The following is a 21,826-nucleotide window of genomic DNA, read 5'->3' as shown; positions in this document are numbered from 1 at the left end:
CCCCCCCCCCCCCCCCCCCCTTCCCTTCCCTACCAGTTCAGTTCCACCTATCCGGCAGGGTTACACCCAGCAGGAGGCAAGTGCACGTAATATCACTGTATGACCTGTATGACTATGTATGCAGCATTGTGGTGATGGGTAGTGGCAGTGGCCAACAGGCCGAAGGGCTCGCGGGGCCGAGGGGGCAAAGAGGCGACCGGACTTTGCCACAATGACACGACACATGACCGACCTGTGAGCATCTCTCTGTCCCTCCCGATCCGTGGGTTGGGGTTGGGGCTGGTGGTGGCGGGGGGACGGAGCCAGCAAGTAGGCAGTCGTCTTATAGCTGGGATGTACGGGAGGGAGTAGGCAGGGCCTGTGCTCTGTGCCTGTTGCGGCTTCGTGGGGGGCTGCACTTGTTGCCCATACATCGAATTCACCAGAAACATGTATCTTCCCGTACGGTAATGCTGTACCCGCCAATCGTATATTATCTGTCTTGTAGCAGTAGCAGTAGCCGTAGCAGTAGCAGTAGCAGTAGTAATGGTGCTGGGGTGCAGAGGAGTCGTATCGCAGGGAGCTGTACAGATCACGGATTACTGAGTGACGACGGAGCAGTCTGATCTGTACAGATTGTAGTGTTATATACATGATATCTGCCATCGAGCTGCTAGAGAGGGTCTGGGGAAGAGGAGGCAGAACAGACAGAACAGCGTTACGAGCACAGCCGTTCGAGGTGGGACTGGGACTCATTTCCATCTACGGAGATGCAGCCAAAGGACAGCTATCCTACCGAATGCACCTGACCTGACGCCATGATGCGGGGGGGGGGGGGACCAGAGACAACTTGGCCAGCCTCCTCCGTCATGGTGCCTGTCATCTGCAGCGTACCGGTAGGGTTGATACGGTCATGCTACACATACGCCATCATGCTAAGGCATGTACATTGTCTTTTCTTCTCTCTTCTTTCTCTCTCCTCTCTCTCTCTCCTCCTTCTCAAGCCATTCATTTAGCCACTCATCGACCAACTCTTATCTGCAGTGGAATGACCGGGCTCTGAGCCCTCTGAGCCGTGCATCCTCAGCACACATACGCAGCATACGCAACGTGTACGCACCGTTGCCTAGTAGATGTAGTACTGGTAGCACTGATGTTTGACCCAGTCTCAATTTGCCAGCTACATAATATCATACTTCTCGCAATCGGTAACGAGATGGCTCAAAATCGATGGAACCGTGATGACTCTCGATCCAACCAAAAAGGACCCGTGTTTTCCCCCTCACCCCTTCTTTTCCTTTCCATGCCTCCCTCCCAGAATATAGATAGCCGAGGTACTATCGTGTACGATACATTGCCGATTCGATCATGTGCTATCGGCAAGAGACCTGCGTAGAAGTGGCCATCACATTATCAGCCTCGTCTCCATGCCAAACTCCTATTGGCCATCCCCCAACACCCCGCGGTGGGTCCGCCACACGCAAGGCTGATAACTTTTCTTTTTTTTCTTTCCTCTACGAAAAAAAAAATTAAAAAATTGGTCAATGAGCCAGCCGCCCACTACAACTTCAAATATCCGCCATTGACCAGGAAACAGACCAGGCTTCGACTATACGAGATCCGATTATCTCCCCCCTCCCTAAGATACCTTTTACGAACTCGACCTCGACCACGACCTCGACCTCTCTCTCAACAGACAGGGGGGAAAAGAGGTGGTACTCTCTCTCTCTCTCTCCTCTCTCTCTCACGCACACATACACGGCGCCGAAGATGGACGCTCCATCCCAGGTAAAGGTCATCTTCACGACCGACGAGCCCGACCTGGAGCTCCCCGAGTCGAAGCAGCAGCTCCTCGTACCTTCGGACATCAAGCGCTATGGACTCTCGCGCATCCTCAACTCCGAGTCGATGCTGGAGACGAGCTCCCCGGTGCCGCTCGACTTCCTCGTGCCCAACGGGACGTTCCTGCGCACCAGCATCCAGGAGTACCTCTCGTCCGAGGGACTGTCGTCCGAGACGACCCTGGCGCTGCGCTACGTGCGCAGCCTGATCCCCCCGGTCTACGAGGCCAGCTTCGAGCACGATGACTGGGTGGGCGGCGTGGACGTCCTGTCCGGGTCGTCGCCGGCGGGGCTGCTGCCCGGCCATGCTGCCGCCGTCCCCGAGAGGATCGCCAGCGCGTCGTACGACGGGCTGGTCAGGGTCTGGAACGCCTCGGGCGAGACCGTGGCCGTCTCCCCCACCGCCAGGGCCGGGGGCCACACGCAGAGGCTCGACGCCGTCCGCTGGCTGTCGCCCCGGCAGCTCGTCTCGGCCGGCCTGGACCGCAAGATCGTCGTCTGGGACTACGCCGAGGACGAGACCGGCTTCAGGGGGACCCTCAAGCCCACCATGGAGCTGTGGGGCCACGGCAAGGCCGTCAACAGCCTCGCCGTCAACGGGTCCACCGGCCGCGTCCTGTCCGCCTCGTCCGACGGCCGCGTCGGCCTCTGGTCCTCGTCCAAGCGCACCGCCCCTCAGCCGGACCCGGACTCCCTCCCCTCGGCCGTGACCGCCAAGAAGGCCAGGCTGTCCGGAATGTCGTCGTCGTCGTCGTCCGCCACGGCCGCCCAGAGGGGGCCCCTGGCCATCATGAGCCTGCACGACGAGCCCGTCACCGCCGCCGTCTTCCACCCCTCCGACCCCACCGTCGCCTACACGGCCTCCAAGGACAAGTCGGTCAAGACCGTCGACCTGACCACCCAGCGCGAGGTCTCGCGCCTCGTCACCCTCCATCCCATCATGTGCGCCGCCGCCCTGCCCAACGGGCTCGTCGCCGCCGGCTCCTCCGCCCGGCACATCACCCTCCTCGACCCCAGGGAGTCCGCCACCGTCACCGCCGCCATGACCCTCCGCGGCCACGTCAACATGGTCTCGTCGTTATCCGCCTCCCCGGACAACGACTACTCCCTCGTCTCCGGATCCCACGACTCCACCTGCCGCGTCTGGGACCTGCGCAGCGTCCGCCCCGCCGGCGTGCGCGAGGACGAGCCCGGCACCGCCGCACGCGTCAGCGGCCCCGTCTACACCATCGGCAGGGAGTGGTACAAGGGCGCCAAGCTGCCCCCCGCCGGTGATGGCGCCAAGGTCTTCAGCGTCGTGTGGGATAAGTCCTGGGGTATCGTGAGTGCAGGGGAGGACAAGAAGGTCCAGATCAACAGAGGGAGGAATCTACTAAGCTCGTGAGAGGAGAACAGTAGAAGAAGAAGAAGAAAAGAATTCGATTTATTCATGTTTCAATCAGAAAATAGACTTTTTGCTTTTTATTTTATTTTTCTTTATATCCAAAGAGGAAAAGGGGGGGGGGGGGGGGAGAAAAACATTCGAGGATATTTGCCCATGCAGTTCATCACGTGTCATCAGGTATATATATGTGGTATATCTATATATAACAAAAGGGGATGGAATATGCCAGCGGGGGACAAGGAGAGATGCTCGCTACGTATATGCACCTCATCATGATTCGCACGACTCTTTGAGAGCCTGGTACCTGCTAACCTTGAACACGTCGGGCTTGAGCGTAGACAATAGTTCCCGTTTGACCCTGTCCTTGTCATAGGACAGGCCCTCGTCGATGACGGCGCTGAGTATGTACGACACGACCGTGTGAGTCTGGAGGGGCGGATCGCGCAGGATCCTGGCAATCGCCTGCGGGTCCAGCTCCGCGTTGTCATGCCACATGTAGTACGCCCTCAGAGCGGACGGGCCCGTCGACACGGGACCTCGCTTCGAGGAGCGGTATTGCTGCATCCGATGGTGGGCTGCCGTGGCCCGGTCGTCACGGAACTTGATACCGTCAATAGGCGCAGCTGGTGACCGTGCTGGCCGTGTTTTCTGAGAAGGAGAAGAAGAGGCAGAGGTTTCATCTGCAGGGATATTCGTGATGCCTAGGTCTGGGACCGGAAGCGGGAGGTTGAGTTCGGCGTAGAATGGTAGGGGAGGACACGGGTCGAGGCTTCGTCGTTGCTCATCCAGAGCGTGATAGAGCTGGATACCAGCGTAAGCGTCGGCAGCAGAATCTGCACAGACTGATCAGTTTTTCTTTTCTTTTTTCCTTCTCTCTCTCTCTCTTTTCTTGCACATCTTATTCTTCGTCCCTCAAACATATTGACGCCTCTAGAGAAGGTAGGACATACATGATATCTGACGCGCATTGAGGTACCGCGTCCAATCGCTCGACCGCACCGAGTCGCCCTTGTACAGCGGCAGACCCAGGCACTCCTCTACCTGCGTGGCCAGCGTGACGAGCGACTTGTTGATAAGGTCCGGGCGTCTCTGGCGCTGATACTTGACCATCTTGTACATGTGGCTGAGCTCCATGATGCCCCTGGACTCGACGCCGAGATAGTTATTCATCCTGGTGCAGTCGGCCTTTATGGCGACGCCAACCTTCGTCACCGCGGGGTCTCCCATGATCTTCCTGAAGGTCGGGCCGACGAAGTCCCCCTCGCCGACGAAGACGGCGCAGTGGAACAGGCCGATGCGGCCTGCGCTGGCCAGCTGGATGAGCGACACGTTCTGCCGTGGCCCCATGGCCTTGGTGGCCCGGGGACTCCACTCCAGGTCGAAGCCCAGGATGGGCTCCCCGGCAAAGTACTTTTCACACACCGTCTCCATGCTCTGCCTGCTCTTGCAGTAGTGCACCGTCACGCTGCGCACGCTCCCGTCCACCGCGTCGCCGCCGCGGTACATGGTGTGCGACCAGTATGAGCCGGGTGTACCGCGGGGGCTGGCGCGCGCTCGGGCGAAGCTCTCGGGCGATATCTTGTAGGGAAGGGATGTCGGCGGAGGCGTCGGCTGCTGCTGCTGCTGCTTCTGCTGTCTTCCGGCTCCGGGCTGCAGAGGAGTGGCGCCATTCTGTGACGCTGCGTCGGAGACAGGATGAGGAGGAGGGTAGAGTGGCGGCTTGGTAGGTGGTCCAGGTGGCAATGACGGGGCGAACCGTATCCCCATGCTACGTGACCATAGCTGCGCGTCGTTGAAAGCCATGGCTCGACTATACCGGGGACTGCGCAGGCATAACCGGGAAGCCTTAGTACTGACGCTGAACAGATGAAGACAGGGAGAGAGTGAAAGCGTGGAGGAAGGGGGAATTTACACTAGACGCGAGGATAGCAGCGCAGATAACCGTTGGCCGCGGGTCAGTCTTGTTGCCGTCATCAGACTCGTCCTTGCAATATGAGATGCTGCCCTGACTGACCATCCATTATGGTCAAGCTCACATGGCCCAGCTTGTTGTTGCCGTTGTTGTCGTCGTCGGCAAGGAAGAATCGTGATCTGATAGCGATAATATATGTAGTATCAACGCACTACCAGTAGCACTACACGCGCCTGTCTCAGGTACATAGACAACCTGAAGTAGAGGAGCCTGAGCCTTAGTCATCTTCCCACAAACTCACGTGGGGTCGTGCAGTTTGTGGGTTGGTGATGGTGGCATACGTCCTTTCGACACCTGCATACATCCGACTTGCTGCTCTCATCGACAGGGAATCTGTTCCCTTCTCTTCTTAATCATTCCCCTGTTCTCGGGACACGGTCTGAAATCCAACCGACACCGCCGTCATCATGGCTTCTCAGCTGCTGCCCCTCGGTGAGCAATTCCTCCCCATCCCCGCCGCATCCCAGTCCTTTCATGTGTGCTGACTTCGCATACTAGAGCTCATCGACAAGTGTGTCGGTTCGAGGATATGGGTTATCATGAAGGGAGAAAAAGGTTGGCATCACCCAGACAATATTGTGGACCTCTGCCGAACAGGATACTGACTTTTCTTCTTTTCCCCCCCCTCAAGAGTTCAGCGGAACCCTCTTGGGATTCGATGACTACGTCAGTATGTTTGACCTCATTCATCCTGATGCCTTTTTTTTCTTTCTTCTTTTTCGTATGATCTTGCTGACATAAAATCTCAGACATGGTATTGGAAGACGTGACGGAATTGTACGAAGAGACCCTTGTTTCCCCCCTCCCCTCTTATCTTACCGCTCGCCACTGACACAAGAATAGCGACTACTCAGGAAACCACACCAAGCTGCCCAAGATTCTCCTCAACGGAAACAACATCTGCATGGTAAACTTTTCTCCTTCGTCTTTCGTACTCTCCGCGGCACTCTGATCAATGTACTGATTCCTCTCTACAGTTGATTCCGGGAGGCGAGGGCCCGGAAGGCGCATGAACATCAGGTTGAAGGCGGTAAGATCTGCCATGGCTAACAACAGATGGAAGGCCCGAGCCACCACGGATTCCCTCGGTCTAATTCAATATCCACAGACGTGGCTCTCCTCCATGCGGGCTGAACCTTCATGTCTGGCCGACAGAGCGCTGAGCCATGAGGGGGGACAGTGGCCGTGCTGTCGGGCATTGTGACGAGAACACGGGACAAATCACGCCGATACCTCTTTAGGCCCAAATTCATTCTTGTTTTCTCTCTCACGATGAAACTCCCATCAATATTTGCAGGCCTTTTAAACGCCCGATGACCCGAGTAAAACGAATGGTGTACGGTGTATGCGGTACGGTGTGTGGTGTGTGGTGTGTGGTGTGTGGGGTGTGGTGTGTATCTTGTCTTAAGCTCCATTGCTCGGCATATTTCCCTGCTCTCCCGTGTTGGTGATGCGCCGCAGCTCCCATTCTCGTGTGAATTCCTGGTGTAGCATTTCTAGCTGGTTGATGAGCTTCTCGCACACGGACATGAATACGTCCCGCGGCGAGATGGTGCCGTCGGTCTGAACGCGGATGAACATCTCGGGTACGTTGGGGTGAGCAACTATCCAAGATTTAGCACGTGAAGCGGGACTGCCCATTGTCCATCCTGAGCAGGACGAGTGTGGAACATACTTTTGTAACCCGCCATCCAGACGTTGGGGTGGGCCTTGATGTAGTCGGAGAGCAGGTTTCCCAGAGTGTGATCCTCTTTCTTCAGGATGAAGTCTGAAGTGTTGGACATGCCTACGGATTGTCAGCTTCTGGGCACGCCAGCGCAGGGCAAAAGATTGCAACCGTCTGGGGGTGGATCCTACCAGAGTATACCTTCTCTTCAATCTTCTTCTCGCCTTCTCCGAGGAGGAATAGCTCGAACCTACTCATCAGGTCAGCGAATGATGGTAGGGCATGCCGCCAACGAGAGTGCACCGTCTCGGCATGGTTCTCGTGCTCTGAGTTGCCACACGCCATGTTGATAACCAATGCAAATACTGCAGGGTCTCAGGAGTGAATGTGTCGTGGGAATAGAATGTGAGATGAAGAAAGAGTCGCCGCAGAGATTATCGAGATGTGCAAGACGAAGAACGTGAGACGGAATTCCACGGCGGCCATGTAGCTGACGATTGCCTGGCAGGTGGCAGTAAATCATCACCATGGCCGCAGCCGCAAAAGAAAGCAGAAGGCCTCCTGCTGGATGACTATGGGTGTTTCCGGTGACAGCGAGGACCCTCATGTTCGCCGTGACCCCATGAAGCAGTGACCTCTCTTTCTTCCTCTCTTTCTCGTGCTGCACATTCTCGGCTCTTGCTGGCGCCCTGGTCAGGGTGGGACGGTGCCAGATCTCTGCGCATTGTAACAGCATCTGCTACGAAGCAGGAGACATGCCGTAGTAGAGTATGACTGAGAAGCGCGAGGAATTCGAGACTGGGAGTTTTTAAAGAGATCATCTTACCGATCGGGCGCGTTCATATTGAAAGTAGTGGTGATGAAGCAATGGCAAAGAGCGGACAAGGAGTAGTTGTGAGGAAGACAAAAAAAAAAAAAGATCAGACCCGAGAGAGAGAGAGAGAGAGAGAGAGAGGGTGAGAGAGAGCGGGGTCTGTCGGGAGATTTCTGCAGTCGTATTAAGCCTCGAAGTACCCAAGAATGGAGAAGGCAAGGGAACGGATGAAGACGATGCTAGCGATGCGGGTATCCGAGAGGTTGATGAAGGAGCCACTGGTGGTTGATATCGACGATGGGAGGGAGAGTGCTGTACACATCACAGCGTCCCGCCTGTCACGGCGGTGGGGCAATTCTTTCAGATGGCGTCGAGAGCGAGGCTAAGGCCCGGAAAAACTCACTGGTACGGGGTTGCACCTTTACCAGTAGATAGATACCTACGATACCCCCGTTGACATGTAGAATGGAAAGGTCAAGAGTGGCGAGACACGGGGATGCTTTGCTATTTTTCTTCCAGGTATAGATTCCACACTTGCGTACCTAGATGTGACCTCTCGAAAGTATGGATATAACTCTCCTTCTGCTGTCTTATAGAATTGATGTTGATTGCTTCTAGCTATTTTCCATCCTCGCCATTGCTGTAATGCGCATTTCCCTCAAGAGCCCGACAGCACACTGCACGCTTTCAGTGGCGTAGATCACTAGGGTGGGTGGAGCTCAGGGGCCGCAGCCACTATAACCTCATCTACAATAAATAATGTAACTCTGCTCTGCCAGGCAGGCATTGATCATCACCACCCGACGGTAGTAATACTACTTGTATACTACGCACATGCCATCTCAACTTGATCCTACTTGCTGCTGCTCGTCTCTAAACATGCGTCGATGCCACGACTCCCTCCTTCACTAGTCCGTCGTGCGAGGCACGTTGCGCCCGAGCTAGCCACCCTTCTACCAGCATGCAGGACCCTCCTGTCAGCTCGGAATGAGCTGCGATGGCTCCGCGAGCACGTTGAAGCAACCACCATCACCACCACCGCCACCACCGCCACCACGGCGGCAGCAGCAGCGGCAGCAGCAGCAGTCGTCGAGGGTCGTCGCCGAAATCTGCTGGCGCGGCTCTGCCATCAACGTGGACGCGGCGTTCCCCTCCAGTACATACTTGGGACCCAGCCATTCGGCCATCTGGACATCAGGTGCAGGCCCGGCGTCCTCATCCCACGGCCAGAGACGGAGGCGTACACCTGCCATCTCATAGATCTGCTCAGATCCGGCGAGTTGCTGAGCCGGCCTCCCGCTGAGAGGCCGAGCAGTCTAGGCATCATCGACTTCTGCACCGGCACGGGATGCATACCGCTCCTGGCATTTGAGTCTCTGAAGTCGGAGGTCGAGTCACTCAATGTCCGTGGCGTCGACATCTCCCCCATCGCGCTCGACCTTGCCGATGCCAATGCCACGTACGCGTCCTCCCGACACCCCCGAGCTGAGAAGCAGCTGCTGCGGTTCTCCAGGACCGATGTGTTTTCCGATGCCGACATACGTGCCCTCGCCAGGGAACGCTGGGACGTCATGATCTCAAACCCCCCCTACGTGTCCAGGGACGTGTGGAATCACGGTCGTGGCCAGCTGGGGCCCTCTGTCCGCAAGTTTGAGCCACTGCTGGCTCTGGTCCCAGGTCAGCAGCTGCCTCTTCCGCCGCCAGGTCTGCGTCCCGAGGATATCTTCTACTCGAGGCTCCTCGATGTAGCATCCATCTTGAAACCCGAGGTCATCCTGCTGGAAGTTGGGGATCAGGATCAGGCGCGTCGAGTCGCTGGACATTGTCTCGAGCACGCCTTCTGCGCAGACGCGACCGTTGAGCTGTGGCGCGACGGTCCAGACTTGACGCCCTCCGAGGACGAGCAGGTTTACTGGAATATCCGGACTGCAAGACACGGAGAGCGGGTCGTTCCGGTGAAAGGAAGCGGGAACGTTCGTTCCGTCCTGATCCGAAGAGAAGTCTGATGATGACCCTTGGAGCCGGGGGGGGGGGGGGGGGGGGGGGGGGGGGGGGGGGGGGGGGGGGGGGGGGGGTGGATGGCATGTTACCGAATTGCAAGGCAAATCAATTTGATATCATTATACCTCGATACCGGAATGCATCACACCAGAGTCGAGAGAAATATCATACAGTAATAGACAACACATGCCACAGCGTAAAAGAACGGTGAATATAGGTGAACCTCTTCTTCTTCTTCCTCCCCAATTGTTGTTGGGTTTCCGGCGTTAAACCACGCCAAAAGTCCGAGTACCAGAGTCCCGGCTTGACCCAAGTAGTGAGACACGTGATCGCAGGGATCCGATTTTCCCGGTAGGTGGCGCCTTGCCGCAGCTCGTCGACGATGACCAACCACCAGCTTTTGCTCTATTGCAGCGTGTCACATCAGCAGTGTTGTGTCTCTATATCCCACCCACCAAGAGGCCACTTTCGCGAGCCTCTTTCCAGGACGAATCATTTCCAGCCAGATGACTGGGACGTTTCTTTCTTGCCTGAACACGCACATGGTTTGAGGAGGGACCTCTCGACGACTCCTCACACGAAACTACACCTTTCCCCCAGCCACAACCGGGCGAGAGTCCACACTACGGTCTCGCGAACAGCTCGCCCTGCCCACCCCCATCATGTCAAGGTATCTCAGGCAGTCGAGCCAGCTCGCGCGGCTGGTGCGGACCTCGCAGCCGCACAGGCTGCAGAGGATCCTGCAGCCATCGACGCTGCCGCGGTCCACGATCGCCACCGTCTCCCGCTCGGCTAAGCTGTCGTCCACGTCCCCGATCCGGAGCAGCACATCGTGGCGGCCGTACTCGACGAATCACCGGCCCGACCCCGACGACAACAAGAACGAGGCTTCCGAGAAGGATGTGAAGAAGTCGGAAGGGGAGGAGGGAGAGAAGAGGAAGAACGACTTCTACATGCCCCTTCCCGAGAACTGGGTATACCTTTCCAAGTCGGAGCTGGAGCAGCTCGCGCGCTTTACCGAGGTGCTCCCGCCCGCCCAGCAGGAGAGCATGCGCAACGTCCTGAAGGACATCGAGTTCACCGGCGTGCCGATGGACACGCGGGACATGCTGCAGAAGATGCGCGAGGGTTCTGGCCGCCTGTCCATCATGGACAAGGGCCGGCTGCTGCGCTCCGTCGTCCACACGGCCTCTCGCGTGGCCGAGTACCAGATCAAGAGGGACGAGCTAGGCGGCAAGCCCTTCAACGGCTTCCAGAAGAACGACACGCCCGAAGACCACATGCCCGACCAGTCCAGGGAGACCGGCGAGCGCCGCAGCGCCGAGGAGCGGCAGCGGCAGCAGCAGGAGGGCAGGTCGTCGTCGCAGCAGGAGGGCAGATCCGAGGCCGACCGCCAGAAGCAGCAGCAGAACCCTCAGCCACCCAGCGGCGGCTGGACGGAGGCGCTCCAGTCCGTCATCGTGATCCTCTTCGTGCTCTGGATGTGGGAGACGTTCATGGGCGGTTCGAACCAGAAGGAGGTGACGTGGGAGGAGGTGCGGACCAAGCTGCTGGACAAGGGGCTCGTGCAGGAGTTCTCGGTCCAGGGCCCCCTCGTGCGCGTGATGCTGCACCCCGACGCGCAGCCCCTCAACGGCGCGCCGCCGGGCACGCAGTACGTCTTCACCATCGGCTCCGTGGAGCTGTTTGCCAAGAACCTGGAGCAGGCGCAGGCCGAGCTCGGCATCCCGCCGGACCAGCGGATCCCGGTGCGGTACGACTCGGGCGGCACGACGCTGGGCAGCCTGTTCCTGGCGTTCGGGCCGACGATCCTGTTCATCGGACTGATCCTGTGGACGCAGCGGTCGATGGGCGGCGGGCGCGCGGGCGGGGGCGGCGGCGTCTTCAACTTTGGCAAGAGCAAGGCCAAGAAGTTCAACGCCGAGAGCGCGGTCAAGGTCAAGTTCTCGGACGTGGCCGGCCTGGAGGAGGCCAAGGTGGAGATTATGGAGTTTGTCAGCTTCCTCAAGCACCCTCAGAAGTTTGAGAAGCTGGGGGCCAAGATCCCGCGGGGCGCCATCCTGGCCGGGCCGCCGGGGACGGGGAAGACGCTGCTGGCCAAGGCCACGGCGGGCGAGTCGGGCGTGCCCTTCTTCAGCGTCAGCGGGTCCGAGTTCGTCGAGATGTTCGTCGGCGTGGGGCCGTCGCGCGTGCGTGACCTCTTCGCCGAGGGCCGCAAGAACGCGCCGTGCATCATCTTCATCGACGAGATCGACGCCATCGGGCGGGCACGCCAGGAGAGCGGCAAGGGCTTCGGCGGCAACGACGAGCGCGAGGCCACGCTGAACCAGATCCTGACCGAGATGGACGGCTTCAACACGCGCGAGCAGGTCGTCGTCCTGGCCGGCACCAACCGCGCGGACGTGCTCGACAAGGCCCTCATGCGGCCCGGCCGGTTCGACCGGCACATCTACATCGACCGCCCCACCATGAAGGGCCGCAAGGAGATCTTCTCGGTCTACCTCAAGAAGATTGTCACCAACGAGGACCAGGAGCACCTGATCGGTCGTCTGGCCACGCTCACGCCCGGCTTCTCGGGTGCCGACATCTCGAACGTGGTCAACGAAGCAGCTCTTACTGGTGAGTGTCCCCCCTTTCCTCTTCTGGGGGGTTTTTTCTTCCTTTCCCCCCCCCACCCCCCCCCTTGATATGTCACCCCTCCCCCCCCCCCCCCCCCCCCCCCCTTTTTTCTCTTCTTCTTCTTCTTCTTATCATCATCCCTGGACTGCGGCAGGGAGAGAGAGGGAAGAAGGGAAGAAGACAAGGCTGGAGGTGCTTGGATCTCGGATGATGCATGCTAACATCAGGTTGAACAGCGGCTCGTGCCAATGCGGATGACGTGAAGATGATACACTTTGAGCAGGCCATCGAGCGGGTGATTGGCGGACTGGAGCGCAAGTCGCTGGTGCTCAAGCCGGAGGAGAAGAAGACGGTGGCGTACCACGAGGCCGGGCACGCCATCTGCGGGTGGTTCCTGGAGCACGCGGACCCGCTGCTCAAGGTGTCCATCATCCCGCGCGGGCAGGGCGCTCTGGGGTACGCCCAGTACCTCCCCCAGGACGCGTACCTGATGAACACGAACCAGCTGATGGACCGGATGGCCATGACGATGGGCGGGCGGGTGTCGGAGGAGCTCCACTTCCCGACGGTGACGACGGGGGCGAGCGACGACTTCCGCAAGGTGTCGGCGATGGCGCGCAACATGGTGACGGAGTGGGGCATGTCGCAGAAGGTGGGGCCGGTTCACTACGAGAACGACCCGAACCGCATGGTCAAGCCGTTCGCCGAGTCGACGGCGCAGCAGATCGACCAGGAGGTGCAGCGCATCGTCGAGGAGGCCTACCAGCGCTGCAAGGACCTGCTCGTGGCCAAGCGGGAGCAGGTCGGGCTCATAGCCGAGGAGCTCCTGCGCAAGGAGGTGCTCGTGCGGGACGACATGGTGCGCATCCTAGGCAAGAGGCCATTCGAGGATAACAACGCCGAGTTTGAAAAGTACTTTTCCGGCGGCAAGGATCAGGCCGAGGGCTCGTCGGGTTCGACACCGCCTCCTCCTCCCCCTCCTCCGGTCGAGGGTACGACCTCTACGGATGAGCCTACACCTTCTCCAGCTTTCAAGGAGATGGAGAAGAGGTGATGTCTCCTTCTTCTGTCCATATATACATATATATGTATATGTATATGTATATATATGTATATATATATATATTGCTCTCTCTTCTTCCTCTTCTCCTCGTTCCTGCTACACATATTACTACCTTTTACTTTTTCTCTTCCCTCGGCTCACAAAGGAAAGAAAAAAATCTCTACTCATTTTCAACAAAAAAAAAACCAAATCAAAAAAAAAAGGATTAATCATATAAACACAGGATGTTAGACAAAAAAAAAGGGGGAACAGAAAAAAAACCAGATGATGATGGGAAAGAGATGGGAAAATATATACGAGGGAGAAAGGGTAGAGAAGGAGAAGAGGAGGAGGAAGGAGAAGAAGAGGAGGAAGGAGAAGAAGAGGAAGAAGAAAAAAGAGGAAAATGGGTTGAGATGGAAAGGAAAGGGATGTATGTACTGTATTGTTTTTGTACCATAGTTTATCTGTACTCTTTTTCTGACGTGTGTATATATATATATATATATATATATACTGAGCTGTAGACGGCCATGATAGAATAGTATATCAGTTGTTGAATGAATGCCATTTCAAAAAAAAAAATATTAAAAAATATTAAAAAAAAAGTGGTCTTTTATCATGTCAAGGTGTACAGAGTAGGAATCATCGATGGATGGTGGCCCTTGATGAGGTGAGGGAACGGTTTGCTGCTGGCTGGGGGTAGAATTGTCGGTGGTCGGCGGTGAAGAGTGATTGGTTGTAAAAGTTCCTCGCCAAGAAGGTACATGTATGTGCATATTCATCTATGGAGTACGGATTAGACCGTCACGTCATGGCGAGGATAGTTGGATGAAGAATGGGCTTGACGGGTGTGTATATTGTTCTTTGCGTCGTAGAAGGGTGCTGCATATGTGCTCGTGGCAGAGAGAAGGAAAGAGGTGATGGAGAAATAAGGATGAATGTGTGAGACTGAGAGAGAGAGAGAGAGAGAGAGAGAGAGAGAGAGAGAGAGAGAGAGAGATGATGATGATGATGTAGATTACCCTAATCTGTACAGGTAAGAGGAACATTATACTCGTGTACTATCATACATGATGGTCATATATGCTAGTATTTGATATATATATATATATATGCTTGTATCTGATATGTATGCTTGTATCTGATAGTCATAGTAAATACAATATATATAATAAATGAGCAAAATGTAAAATATGGAATATATTTTTGAAAAAAAAAAAATTGTCTGGAAAGATTCCCCACATGACGCTAATCCCATTGTGGATGTGTCGATAACCCCATTACTCTCTACTCAACCCATCCATTACCCTCTCTCTCTCTCTCTCTCTTTCTTCTTCTTTCTCTTTCTCTCTTTATATATATATATATACATATATACATATATATCTATCTATATATCTCCTAATTAACCAGCTGCTCCTTCATGTTCACCCATCCTCTCTACGCCTTTTTCACCAAATCATACCGACTTAACCTATACTTCTGCTCTTTTTTTTTCCCTTCTTTCTTATTTCTTTTCTTTCCATCTTCCATCTTCTTCCACCTGTCACATCACTCATCCGTCGAGAGACAGGATAGAAGAGTTGATAAGAAGAAAATATAAAGAGAGAAAGAGAGAGAGAGAGAGAGCCAGAGAGAGAGAGCTAGAGAGAGAGAGAGAGAGGGAAGGAAAGAAGATTAGAGAGGGAGAAGAAACAGAAGAAGAAAAGAGAAAAGAAGGAGAAGAGAAAAAAAAAAGAACAAGATGACGGTCGTAGAGGAGAACCCCAGATCACGAGACCCGGAACGTCAGAGCTCTGCAGAGGAGAGGATGGGATCACGGGGAAAAGAGAAATGGTGGGTGATTCATCCCTTTCGTGGTATGGTCAACGATATTAGGAGGAGAGCACCGTTTTATATCAGCGATTGGCGTGATGCTTGGGATTACCGAGTCATCCCGGCCACGATATACATGTATTTTGCCAAGTAAGTCTTTCTTTTCATATTTCTCTTGCACATATATATATGCATCCTCGCCCATGATCTCTCTCTCTCTCTCTCTCTCTCTCCCTTTCTCCCTCCCTCTTCTCCTTCTTCTCACCACCCATCATCATCATCTATACATGCTCTCCTGAACTCGGCCCCGTCCTGACATGATCCGATAGCATCCTACCTGCTCTCGCCTTCTCCCTAGACATGTTCTCCCGGATCGAGAATCAATACGGCGTCAACGAGGTCCTGCTCGCATCCGTCCTCGGCTCCGTCGTCTTCTCCCTTCTCGCCGCCCAGCCTCTCGTCATCGTCGGCGTCACGGGTCCCATCACGGTCTTTAACTAGTCTGCCTCTCCCCTCCCCCTCCTCACCCTCCGCCCCCCCACCGTCCCCTTCTTTCTGTGCTTGATCTCTCATCTCTGACACGCCGTCCTCTCCCCCTCCTGCAGTACCGTATACGACATCATAGCTCCCGCTGGGATCGATTATATCCGCTTCATGGCTTGGATAGGGATGTAAGTCGGGGACGTGCACAGCAACTCTACCCCTCTCCCTCTCCCTCTCCCTGACGTCTCCTCCCCCAACACTCTGATAATGACGATGATAGATGGTCCCTCGTCCTCCACTGGATCCTGGCCGTGACCAACTCGTGCAACTGGCTCCGCTGGGTGACCCGCTTCCCGTGCGACATCTTTGGCTGCTACGTCGCCCTGATCTACCTGCAGAAGGGCGTCCAGGTGCTCGCCCGCCTGGGTGACGGCGAGTCCTTCTACCTGTCCACCATGGTGAGCCTGCTCGTCCTCATCTTCGGCTACGTCGCCGGCGTCGTCGGCGTCAGCTCCCTCTTCCGCCACTGGATCCGCGTCTTCGTCAAGGATTACGGCACCCCGCTCACCATCGTCTTCTTCACCGGATTCGTCCACATCGGACGCATGGCCGACGTCGACGTCGACGCCCTGCCAACCAGCGTCGCCTTCATGCCCACCAGCCCTGATCGCTCCTGGCTAGTCGACTTCTGGAATCTGCCCGTCCGTGACGTCTTCATGGCTCTGCCCTTTGCTATACTCTTGACTATACTCTTTTGGTTTGATCACAATGGTGTGTCTTCTTCTTCTTCTTCTTCTCTTACCCCCCTTTGTTACACTTAACCCCTCCTCCCCCTCCTTCTCTCTCTTTCTCCATGACTCTCCTTTCCTCTGACACGAGAGAGCAGTCTCGTCCCTCATCGCCCAGGGCAGCGAATTCCCACTCCGCAAACCCGCCGGATTCCACTGGGACCTATTCCTCCTCGGCACGACCACCTTCGTGGCGGGGATACTGGGCCTCCCCTTCCCCAACGGTCTGATCCCCCAGGCTCCCTTCCACACCTCCAGCCTCTGCGTGACCCGTCCGGTCAAGGTCGTCGACGGCAACGGTCGCGAGACCGGCGCCTACCGCTCCGAGACGACCCACGTCGTCGAGCAGCGACTGTCCAACCTGGCCCAGGGCCTCCTCACCCTCGGCACCATGACCGGCCCCCTCCTCTCGGTCCTGCACCTCATCCCCCACGCCGTCCTGGCCGGCCTCTTCTTCGTCATGGGCATCCAGGCCCTCGAGGGCAACGGCGTGACCGCAAAGGTCGCCTTCCTCGTCCGGGACGCCCACCTCACCCCCGACTCCGAGCCCCTCCGCGCCGTGCGCCGCAGGTCCGCCGTCTGGCTCTTCGTCGCCATCCAGCTGTTCGGCATCGCCGCCACATTCGCCATCACCCAGACCATCGCCGCCGTCGGCTTCCCCGTCTTCATCATCGCCCTCATACCTATCCGCGCCGTCGTCCTGCCGCGATTCCTCCGTCAGGACGAGCTCGCCATCCTGGACGGCCCTACCGCCTCGCCCTTCACCATGGACGGTATAGGTGGTGTCTGGGGGGCCGGTCCCGAGCATCGCAGTACCGAACCCCCCGATCCTGCGTCGCGCCAGGATAAGCAGCATACGCAGTAGCGACATCATTATCCCGTCGAATCCCATTCCCGTCTACATTCCACATCTTTTTATTTTTATTTTTTTATTACTTCTTCTTCTTCATTGCATTTCACTTCATCGCATCTTCACCTTTATTCTATCGGAATTCCACATCTATCCATCACACCTTCTCCTTCATCATCATCTTCTTCTTGCCATTGTCCCTCACCATAATGTCTAAACTACACATGATCCATGATGCTCTCGTTATTATACCAACACACATATCAATAGATAAATAAATGAAAGTACCATTATAAACATATAAACACCAAACTCATCATTCATCATCGCTATCCATCACAAACCCACCCCTGACCCTAGGTCGTCTCGCCAAAACAGGCCCCTCGTCCTCCCCATCATCATCGTCCCCTTCTTCAGCCCTGTCTTTCTCTGCAGGCACCGTCATATCCACATCAGATTGTTCCTCCTCCTCCTCCTCCTCTTCCTCAACACTGACACGTCTCCTCTTTCGAACACCACCGTCGTCGTCGTCGTCGGTATCCGCGCTACTCAGAACAGCCTGGTTTGCAAGGACCAGATCATCATCATCACCATCGTCGTCGTCGTCGTCGTCGTCGTCGTCGTCGCTATCGACAATCTTATTGACCTTGGTCTTGGACGACGAGGGAAGGACAGGAGTGACGGTGGTACCGGTGGCCGACTTAGCAGCCATCTCGGCGCGGCTGGCGATCTCCCTCTCCCTGGCGAAGAAGGCCTCGTCCTCGTCCGAGTCGAAGTCGTCGTCTCCCTCCCTGACGTACAGCGCCGACTTGACCTTGCGGGCCTTTTCGCGCTCGCGCTCCAGCCTCTTGCGACGTCTCTCCTCCGCTGCGGCTTCGGTCTCGCCTTCGTCACCGTCGTCGTCGCGCTTGCGCCGCCTCCTGGCCGCCGTCTTCTTCTTGGCGGGCGCATCGATGGCTCTGCGTGCTGTCGGTCCGCCGGCGGGGAAGAGGGCTCCGTCGTCTAGGAAGTCGTCTAGGTCGATGCCGTGGGCGCTGTCACCGTCGTCGCCGTCGTCGTCAAAGGCCGCCTTCTTGCGCGGCGGGCGAGGTGCCGTCTTCCGACGGAGCTGGCTGTCTGCGGCTTTGCCGTCGTCGAAGGACGGCGGGTTGAATTCTGCCTGGCTGATGAAGTGCTGCGTATCCTTCAAGTGGTCGGCTGATATGTCGCCGGGGATGGTCCAGGGCGTCTCCCGTGTCTCTTCGGACGCGTGGCCCTGGCGTCGCATGCCCGACAGGGTCATGAGGAGGCGGAGGTGGGGGTTCCTGAACACGGCCGTCTGTCTGGCGTCGTCTTCACCGCGGACGGTGATGGCCGGGGGCATCTCTGGCTCCTTGGCTGCGTCGTCTTCGTCGTCGAACGCAGCCTCCTCTAGTTGACGAGCCCGCTCGGCATCCTCCCAGGACCTCCGCTCCACCTCCGCATCGCTCAGCACTTTCTTGACCCACTGGATCTCGTCGGCCTGCCTCTTGTCGAGCAGGGCACCGACGACGATGGCCACCTGCCTGTCCCGCTCCTCGGTGTGCTTGAACTCGAGCTCGACCGCCGGTCTGGCCTGCGCTTTCCCGCCCGACACCGTCTGCTTCTCGTAGCCGTACTCGAGGAAGTAGGCCGTGCTCTGGAGCTTGCTGAAGAGCATCTCGACGAGGAGCTCGGGCCTCTCCTCAATCTTGCGCGTGCACTTGCGCAGGATCTGCTTGACCAGCTCCTCCCACTCGCGAAAGGCGCTGCTCCCCATGGCCGATCTGTCCAGGGGTTCGGGTCCCTTGATCATCTTGTGTAGCAGGTGGATGATGTCGACGCGGAACAGCATGACGCTCATGTCCTGCTTGAAGGCGAGGCGGTAGAAGAAGCGGTGCGCCCGCTTGAGCTGCGGCTCGCTCAGGTCGCGGTAGTACTTTGCGTAGGTGACGAATGTGTCCACCACGCCCTGCGAGGTGAAGCGCATCGAGAAGCGGTGGAAGTCGAACTTGCGTTCCTTGGACGCCTTCTCGGCTGCTGCTGTATCGTCTTCCCCCGAGCCGTCGTCGTCGTCCTCCTCGGCGCCGCCGTCGTCGTCGCCGTCACCTGCCTCCCCGTCAGCCTTCTTCTTGCCGGCTGCCTTCTTCTTTCTGCGCGTCCGTTTGCGCGACCGCACCTGCATGTCGACATTCTGCTTCGAGTACGCCTCCAGGATGCGCAGGAAGTGGTGCAGCAGCTCGGTGGCGGCGTCGAGGTAGTCGAAGCCTTGGTCCTTGTAGGTCCTGATGATGTTGGCGAGCATGTCGTGCGTCGTCTCCTCGTAGAACAGGCGGCTGAGGGTGTTCTCGGCAATCTCCTCGTCGTCCTCGTTGCCGCACTGCATCATCTCCTGGACCGTCAGGAGGATCTGCGTGAAGCAACGCATGACGGCCGCGAGCTCGTGCCAGTCCTTGTACTCGTACGACTCGTGCATGGCCTTGTTGAGCGTGATGAACATTTCCTGGTTCAGCACGCCGGCTACGAGGTTGAAGCTCGTCACCTCCTCGCTCCCCTCGGCGCCGCCGGCCGGTCTCGATTCCTTCTTGGACTTGCGCCTCATGCGCTCCGCCTCGAGGAACCAGGCCACCAGGTAGAAGAACTGGCGACGGTGGTACTGCATCAGGTAGGATGCCTCGCGGTCAATCGACTTGCGCACGTGGGAGAAGAGCGGGTTGAAGCCGGCGTCGAGGAGGTCCTCGACAAAGGAGCGGAGCTGCTGGTTGGCCCTCGAGTCGAGCTTGGGGGCGGGGCCCATCTCGCGATCCAGCTTGTCCTCCTTCTTGCCGCGGCGAGGGGGCTTGAAGGTCTTTGTGCTGTCCATCTTGCGCTGCCTGGTTGCCGAGTCGGAGATGGCGTCCTGGCCGGTCAGGGTGGTCATCCGTCCGTCTTCTCGCTTCATCCAGATCATGGTGCCGAAGCGGTTATGGCGCGAGGGTCGGCTGTGCGACTTGAGCATGGCCTCCTCCTTCTTCATGAGGGTGGACAGCTCGTCGGCCTTGGCCCTGTGCAGCTGCTGCTCGTCCATGAACATCTGTTCAATGTCGACGCGCTTGACGAGGTGGTAGATGATCTCCATGACGGTGGCATCCTCGTTGCGGAACTCGTCGCCCATGTTGGAGGCCAGGGTGAGGAGCAGGTGGAATATGTCCTGGTAGGAGAAGGCGTCGATGGTGGCGGACCGGGAGACCTGGGTCTCGTCACCGTCGTACTTGACGCCGGGAGGGGGCGAGATGGAGGCGACGTTGCGCAGGAAGAAGAGCACCAGCTTGATGACGCCCTGGTCGCGCTGGGTGCGGTCGCCGATGGGCAGGGCCATGGAAGGGAGGGCGACGCGCACGGCCGTGTGCAGCACGCGCGCGCTGTCGTAGTTGATGATGGCCTGCTTGTAGGCCACCTGAGCCAGCTCCAGCACGGGCATGTGGCGGTGGTGGTTGACCGTCATGCGCTCCCTGTCCCTCTCCATAGGCCACGTCAGGGGCACCATGACTTCGTAGCAGGCCAGGGCGAGGCGGGACTTGAACTTGCTGTCCATGTCGTTCTCCGGCCACGTCGCCAGGATGGGCAGCAGGTCTCCCCCGATGAGGTTGGCCTCGTAGATGCATCGGGCTACGTCCATCCGGTTCGTCTTTTCGTCGTAGAAGCGGATCCATCGCTTGATGTCGCGGAGCACCTCGAGTGCGTCGTCTCCCAGTTGGTATCGGCCATCGTCGTCGGCACTCACACCACCCAGCTAGTTAGAAGAAAAAAAGATATCAGGTCAGCCATGACTTCTCTTCCCCTCCCCCCCTCTCGCCTTCTTCTTTCCAACGCGGCTTCTCTCTGCTGCCTTTGGCTGCTGCTACTCACCGCTGAGACGAGACTGTTGATGTAAGCGCGAACTTCAGGATGGACAATGTCCACGGAGGGTCCTGACACTTCCATCCCGACGGGCCCAGCGTGCTCTGCAGCTGTGTCGATGGTTGCTCCTGTGTGGTGGGGACTGGCCTTTGATCCGTTCACATGCTTGGGAAGGCCAGCAAGCGAAAGTCAAGGTGCCTACGTCTGCGTGGGGACCGAAATGTCGTAGTGGGAGGGTGACGCGTCAAGACGCGTCTATAGAGGTTCAGAGACGTGTTAATGGGCGCGACCGATAACGACAGGCTCGCTTTCTTATCGATTGCTTATCTCGGTCGTCCCCCTCCCACGTCCCACAGAAAGCCGAGGTCAGCCGGTCGTAGCCTGTGATCTCATTGTCTCCGATCTGGCCATCTACTGCTCCTCCTCCTCCTTCTTCTTCTTATGCTGCTACGACAACGTCTCACGTCTTTGCTGTCCGTCTATTCTCTACTACAAGGTACGCCAGCGGACGAGAAAAAGTCGTATAATGGTGAGATCAATTCTTCGAATGCGCACGCTAGGCGCCGCACGACAATCCCGTGCCTTTAGCTCGTCCCCTCGACAGTACGCCGCCGAGGTCAAGAGTTTGGGTGTCATTGGAGCCGGTCAGATGGTAAGGTGCCAGAGCTTCCTTTCCGTTCACAATCCGTCCCC

At 57.3% G+C, this 21,826-nt stretch overlaps 10 protein-coding genes across 10 annotated transcripts in view; 6 read left to right on the top strand and 4 right to left on the bottom strand.

Moving 5' to 3' along the window:
• Positions 1-1,749: 1,749 nt before the first annotated feature.
• GMORB2_2937 (ribosome biogenesis protein) lies at positions 1,750-3,204 on the top strand (the record flags this gene model as incomplete). Its single annotated transcript, XM_035464913.1, has 1 exon — positions 1,750-3,204. One exon carries the CDS (start codon positions 1,750-1,752, stop codon positions 3,202-3,204), a length of 1,455 nt encoding a protein of 484 aa, XP_035319151.1.
• A 270-nt stretch (positions 3,205-3,474) lies between these two features.
• Positions 3,475-5,007, bottom strand: GMORB2_2936 (Ribonuclease D; the record flags this gene model as incomplete). The annotated part of the gene is made up of 2 exons (XM_035464912.1): positions 3,475-4,037; positions 4,155-5,007. 2 exons carry the CDS (start codon positions 5,005-5,007, stop codon positions 3,475-3,477), a joined length of 1,416 nt encoding a protein of 471 aa, XP_035319150.1.
• A 576-nt stretch (positions 5,008-5,583) lies between these two features.
• Positions 5,584-6,189, top strand: GMORB2_2935 (U6 snRNA-associated Sm-like protein LSm5; the record flags this gene model as incomplete). The annotated part of the gene is made up of 5 exons (XM_035464911.1): positions 5,584-5,652; positions 5,774-5,846; positions 5,926-5,953; positions 6,020-6,083; positions 6,154-6,189. 5 exons carry the CDS (start codon positions 5,584-5,586, stop codon positions 6,187-6,189), a joined length of 270 nt encoding a protein of 89 aa, XP_035319149.1.
• A 391-nt stretch (positions 6,190-6,580) lies between these two features.
• GMORB2_2934 (DNA-directed RNA polymerase II subunit RPB11) lies at positions 6,581-6,960 on the bottom strand (the record flags this gene model as incomplete). The annotated part of the gene is made up of 2 exons (XM_035464910.1): positions 6,581-6,825; positions 6,852-6,960. The coding sequence occupies 2 exons, from the start codon at positions 6,958-6,960 to the stop codon at positions 6,581-6,583; spliced, it is 354 nt and encodes a 117-aa protein (XP_035319148.1).
• A 2-nt stretch (positions 6,961-6,962) lies between these two features.
• Positions 6,963-7,187, bottom strand: GMORB2_2933 (uncharacterized protein; the record flags this gene model as incomplete). Its single annotated transcript, XM_035464909.1, has 1 exon — positions 6,963-7,187. The coding sequence occupies one exon, from the start codon at positions 7,185-7,187 to the stop codon at positions 6,963-6,965; it is 225 nt and encodes a 74-aa protein (XP_035319147.1).
• Positions 7,188-8,543: 1,356 nt separating this feature from the next.
• On the top strand, positions 8,544-9,662 carry GMORB2_2932 (Type I restriction-modification system, DNA methylase subunit; the record flags this gene model as incomplete). The annotated part of the gene is made up of 1 exon (XM_035464908.1): positions 8,544-9,662. The coding sequence occupies one exon, from the start codon at positions 8,544-8,546 to the stop codon at positions 9,660-9,662; it is 1,119 nt and encodes a 372-aa protein (XP_035319146.1).
• Positions 9,663-10,319: 657 nt separating this feature from the next.
• GMORB2_2931 (AFG3 family protein) lies at positions 10,320-13,330 on the top strand (the record flags this gene model as incomplete). The annotated part of the gene is made up of 2 exons (XM_035464907.1): positions 10,320-12,276; positions 12,513-13,330. 2 exons carry the CDS (start codon positions 10,320-10,322, stop codon positions 13,328-13,330), a joined length of 2,775 nt encoding a protein of 924 aa, XP_035319145.1.
• A 1,801-nt stretch (positions 13,331-15,131) lies between these two features.
• On the top strand, positions 15,132-17,272 carry GMORB2_2930 (anion exchange family protein; the record flags this gene model as incomplete). Its single annotated transcript, XM_035464906.1, has 5 exons — positions 15,132-15,286; positions 15,466-15,636; positions 15,742-15,807; positions 15,900-16,390; positions 16,506-17,272. 5 exons carry the CDS (start codon positions 15,132-15,134, stop codon positions 17,270-17,272), a joined length of 1,650 nt encoding a protein of 549 aa, XP_035319144.1.
• A 301-nt stretch (positions 17,273-17,573) lies between these two features.
• On the bottom strand, positions 17,574-21,217 carry GMORB2_2929 (replication fork protection complex subunit Tof1/Swi1; the record flags this gene model as incomplete). Its single annotated transcript, XM_035464905.1, has 2 exons — positions 17,574-21,026; positions 21,143-21,217. The coding sequence occupies 2 exons, from the start codon at positions 21,215-21,217 to the stop codon at positions 17,574-17,576; spliced, it is 3,528 nt and encodes a 1,175-aa protein (XP_035319143.1).
• Positions 21,218-21,659: 442 nt separating this feature from the next.
• Positions 21,660-21,826, top strand: part of GMORB2_2928 (3-hydroxybutyryl-CoA dehydrogenase) — a gene marked incomplete at both ends in the record, with an annotated part of 1,401 nt that continues 1,234 nt past the window's right edge. Inside the window, one exon of the mRNA XM_035464904.1 lies at positions 21,660-21,785. Coding sequence (XP_035319142.1) covers positions 21,660-21,785 — 126 coding nt within the window. The remainder of the gene's footprint in view (positions 21,786-21,826) is intronic.

The sequence above is a fragment of the Geosmithia morbida genome (genome assembly GCF_012550715.1).
Source record: "Geosmithia morbida isolate 1262 chromosome Unknown scaffold_15, whole genome shotgun sequence".
NCBI lineage: Eukaryota > Fungi > Ascomycota > Sordariomycetes > Hypocreales > Bionectriaceae > Geosmithia > Geosmithia morbida.
This window is presented reverse-complemented; position numbering and strand designations above follow the sequence as displayed.